At 36.0% G+C, this 4,787-nt stretch overlaps 1 protein-coding gene across 1 annotated transcript in view; it reads right to left on the bottom strand.

Annotated features, from left to right (window-relative positions):
• Nucleotides 1-4,787, bottom strand: part of SUSD1 (sushi domain containing 1) — a gene marked incomplete at its 5' end in the record, with an annotated part of 43,968 nt that overhangs the window by 4,153 nt on the left and 35,028 nt on the right. Inside the window, one exon of the mRNA XM_010293438.1 lies at nucleotides 1,609-1,648. Within this exon, the coding sequence (XP_010291740.1) occupies nucleotides 1,609-1,648 (40 nt within the window). The remainder of the gene's footprint in view (nucleotides 1-1,608; nucleotides 1,649-4,787) is intronic.

The raw sequence follows: 4,787 nt of genomic DNA, 5'->3' as shown, positions 1-4,787 counted from the left end.
TACACATTCTAGAGTATATTTGGTAAAAAACCCTCTGAATTCATTTTACTTATTTGTGACATAAGGAAGTGTGCTTTTAACAGCTTTCTAACACTTTTAATGGCAAACATTTATCATAAAATCTGTAGCTTTGTCTAGACAGCATCTGAAACTGGCCCATTTGGTTTAGATGTGATTTACAGATTTGCCTTCCACATAAACTAAATTAAGAAATATTTCTCAAAAGATTCAGTGAGCCAAAAATACTCTCAGCCACTCCAGCTGCAGAAGTACAGCAGGCCAAGAACACCGTTTGCTGGAATGCCATTCACTATAGAGGCAAATGGATTTACAACAGAAAGCCAAAGGTCTGACCTGTCCTATTCCCATCTTCCAATGCCCATTCTTTTCATCCCAAAACCAAAATCCACCCATATGTAAGACAGCCTCTGACGATGCTCTATAAGCAGATAAATGACAAATTCAGATGAAGACAGTTTTCAGTCTTTTCAGTTATTTTACAACTCCTGCCTATACAGCTCTAGCAATAGAGCCCTCAAACCTAGGGAATCCTTGATCTTAGCAGAGTCTCCACAACCACAAACTGCCTAAGTTATATTCTAAGTGTGGCGGTAAATGACTACATCACGGGACTAAACAACAAAAGGCAACCTGAACTAAACAAACCATTGTCACCAAAAGATCAGTAACAGCAATAGTCAGACATTAGGTTTTGTGAACAGTGGATGAGATGCACCTCAAGCACTCAATGGTTTATTATCGCTCCAAAGTACTGTCTTACTCTCCAGTGCCACTGCATTTCCTAACTCTAATTTGTGAACCTTTCAACTCAAAAGCAGAATTTAGAGTTTGTAGGGGACTCCAGTGGTGTCACTTTCTTTGTCAGGAGAGGAAAATGTTTGCTTTTTGCTGAAACACGATGAAATGGATGAAGACAGTACTTTCTACCATGCAGGAAAGGAAGGTAACTTGATCTCTAGTGGATTCCAAACTCTTCTAAGGTAAACGCATTCACTGGAAACATTTTATAGTCAAAAAGAAAAACAAAGATAAAACCACGCTGAGAAATTCACCAGCTTTCAAAGTCATGCCATTATACTTTCAAGAAACTGTACTTAAAAGTACAAAAATTAGCCATATTTTTCACTTTCACATGGTTCACAGAAGTTCACAAAAGGGACTTAATTCTCCAAGGCGCACCTGAACACACTAAAATAAATAATGTGGCTTCTAAAAGCTAAAAAAAAAATTTTTATTATCTTTAAGCCAATATAGAACTATCTTAAAACAGGCTTCTAAAATTTCGCACCTTCTGTTCCTCATATCCTTTGCGCACAAAAATTGCTATAAAGATTTGGATGTGATGCATAGAAAGGGTAATATTGAAAACCAAGGAGAAACCAGAAAACCCATTTTATAATGGATTACTGAATCCACTGGAATGGAATACCGAAGTGCAAAGCAAATTTTGTGCCTCTAACCTTTCCAATCCTCAGTCAACTGACCATTAATGGCAAATGAAGAAACAGCCACAGCAACTAGTAGTTTATGCTGCCAAGCAAAGCCATGACAACTTTGGTTTTCTCATTGAAAGAAAAATTGACTTACTTTTAATTTGTGCCCAAACAGCACAGGACTGTGTTCTCACCTGAAAATGAAAACATAAAAATCACTGTTTCTCATGAGAGAAATGTATTATCACTAACACCCTCTGCAATGGCAGCCATCCACAACATGCTATGTTTTATTACTATTGGGAATGGAGTTTGTTATTCCCATGGTAGCAGCCTCTAGCTTGTCTGAAAAGAGTATGAACTATAAAGATAAGATTAGAGATAGAACTTTGATGAAAAGCTGGCTCTAGTCTTTTAGGTCATCACTCTTCCTTTCTTTCTACAACCAAGGCATGCAAGTAACATGGAAGGATCTTTGAAGCTGCTTGGATAAGAACTCAGAATTTATGAAATGCTAAGATAAGGCTGAATATGGTATATTATCTTTATCCCCAAGTACAATATATATGTTAAAATATGGTACTTAATGGCATGTTTTTCAAATACTAGATGTAGGATTTTTTTCAGTTATGACAATTTGCTTGGTAATCTTTAACAATTTTTATGGAATACTTATAGTAGTTAGTGTTCACAGTAGTTGAACAAATGTTTATCAGGGGTCTGCTTCTGCAGACTTGTTTAACAATTTTGGATTTTTTTTTACAGTAAGCTTTGGTCCCTGTAGCGCTTTTTCTCCCAGCAATTCACACTAGTATACACATAAGAAGTTCTCTTCTAAGTTCTATTGCTCACTGAAATAATTACTGTAAAAATCTATTTTTATAGTGCTTCCATACGTACTTTCCTGCTAAATGACTTTCACTGAATACATACCCATGTACTTTTCATGTTTTGGCAAAGGTGTATTACGTTGTTCTGGATAACAGTATGTTTCTATGAAATTGAAGGCTACATTTTGAAGCATTTGCATAAAAGGAGAAAGGTACATTTGTATGCTTAACATTACTTTTGTGTGTCTGCATGCTGAATTGTGGAATCTCAGTGGTGAAACTCATTTTTTATAAGGAATTTTCTGGTTATTTAAAACACTGATGAAGAAAATCCTCTTAGTAGACAGGGAGTAAAGAACAAGGAGTGGATTTAAAAACTCAACCATATTCCAGACTTTAGAGGTACTGGTGAGTGCCATCGTCTTGAAATAGGTACCTCCATTGACATATGGAGGTAGTTTGCAGGAAAGCAGTCATCTCATGCTTATCAGAGAAGCTACACACTTCCAGGAATCTCAGCAAAGTTACCTGACGTGCACTGTATATAAATTAAATTACAGATGCCTTTCTCTGATGAATTAGTACTTTTGCAGAAAATTATCAGTGAAATTACTCCTCCAAATAGTTGAGTATCCATGGATCTCAAAGTCCCTATTTCAACCCGGATATTCACAGGCAGCTAAACTGGAGATAGAAACCCCTTCCACAGATGCACACTTAAAAGAGTTCTAGAGAAAAGAGTAAACATTTTGCCTTGCATACATACTTTTCTCAGATTATTTTTCTTAGGCTAATTTTAACAGACTTTTCTTACAGTAGGGGTCTTTTTGATTCCAATTTTCCCAAAAGCACATAGTTTTTTTTCCTGAAAAGTCTGTGCATCATCTTCATCTTTCACAGTCCTGTTCTTATTTCCGTTACATACACAAATGGTTTGATCCACAAAAGCTGATGCTGACACTGAACAAAATCTATGCTAAAGAAACTTCTCAAATAAGTTCAAACTCCAAAGACCTTGTTTAGTTCTTGCCCTTCACTATGAGCCTTGGCTCTCTGCACAGCATGGAATAAAGTAGTCACTGGAGATTAAAATAGGTACCAGATGGGTCTGAGTTATTTAATTAGCAGTATCCCTTATGGAGAAGGACACTTCCAAGAGTGGACAATTTGTTCCACTTAAGTAAGGCTTTTGTGATAATGACAGTAATTTCTTGTTTGTTCCCAAATTCTCCTTTGGTCTCCAACATCCCTATATTCCAATTGCCAAATTCATCAATATGAAAAATGGTAACCTCCATTATCTCCAACTTCCTAACTGCTTGCCTTGTACATCCCCAACAATCTCCTCAGATCATCTGACCAGCCTTTTAACAAATCTGAATGTCCTGCACAAATTAAATATGCATTTTAAATCCTCCATCTTGAAAAATAAACAGAAAGTAAAAACCATACAGCAGACACCTCTTTCTCAGGACCTCCAAATCTGAGCAAGGGATAAATGAACAGGGACTCAATAAAACAGAACAGCATACTTGTCTTAACTGTGTCCAAACAATTTTATCTGAACTGATTTTCCCACCCTTACCACAAAGAAAATATGGCAAGAATAGTGGCAACAAAAAGTCACAACCAAGCCATGATTTTGCAGCATGTATGACACAAATTGTACCATTCTGAGCGTGAAGGTGTCTGGAGCCAGAAGGAACTCCGAAGGATGCCAGAACATAAAAGTGCAATAGTGGAAACACTAGTTAGGAGTCTATGACATGTATTTCTAATGTGTCTGTATTCAAATGGAAATGTGCTCACAACTAAAATACACTAGAGAAATGCTTATTTCATATGCATTAACAATTGAGGGTCTTAAATTAAGGAACAAATTTTTTAAAAAGCAGACTTTTAAATATTAACTCTTGAATCCAAATTTAGTTACTTAAGTAATCACATTTTCAGAAATTCTCAAAACCCAACAACCCTCAATTTATAATTCGAAATTTCTTTAGTTTCTTAGTATCAACAATTGCACAAAATACAAGGACAATGAGAACTGAAGATAAACCAGTACTTTTGAGCCACAGGTCTAAGTTCCATTTCAAAGAAGCAGAGCTGAGAACCAAAGCTATTTGGTATTTCCAATCCTAATAATGATTTATAAATGTTGTATGTAACTTTGTGTACTTCCATCAAGTAACAAAAGCCCTACAGGAAAGTGTGTATTACGGAGCTGATGCATTCTAAATGGAAGGAAGCAAAGAGTGACTTTTACAAATAACAGTAATAATATTCCATTAAATCAGTGGACTAGAAAATACATCTGGCAATGCTAAAGATGAAACATCAGGGAATAACCTATATGACAGAAAAAGAATAATGTAACTTAGAAGCAGTTTAACAAACAGCTGGCAGAGATGCCTAAGCAATCTGCACTGTTCTGGGCAGGAAAAGCCTCAAGTAACAAGTAACTATAAGAAATGTTCCCCAGTATCAGAAAATACTGAAGGGA

The sequence above is a fragment of the Phaethon lepturus genome, unplaced genomic scaffold (assembly GCF_000687285.1).
Source record: "Phaethon lepturus isolate BGI_N335 unplaced genomic scaffold, ASM68728v1 scaffold27580, whole genome shotgun sequence".
NCBI lineage: Eukaryota > Metazoa > Chordata > Aves > Phaethontiformes > Phaethontidae > Phaethon > Phaethon lepturus.
This window is presented reverse-complemented; position numbering and strand designations above follow the sequence as displayed.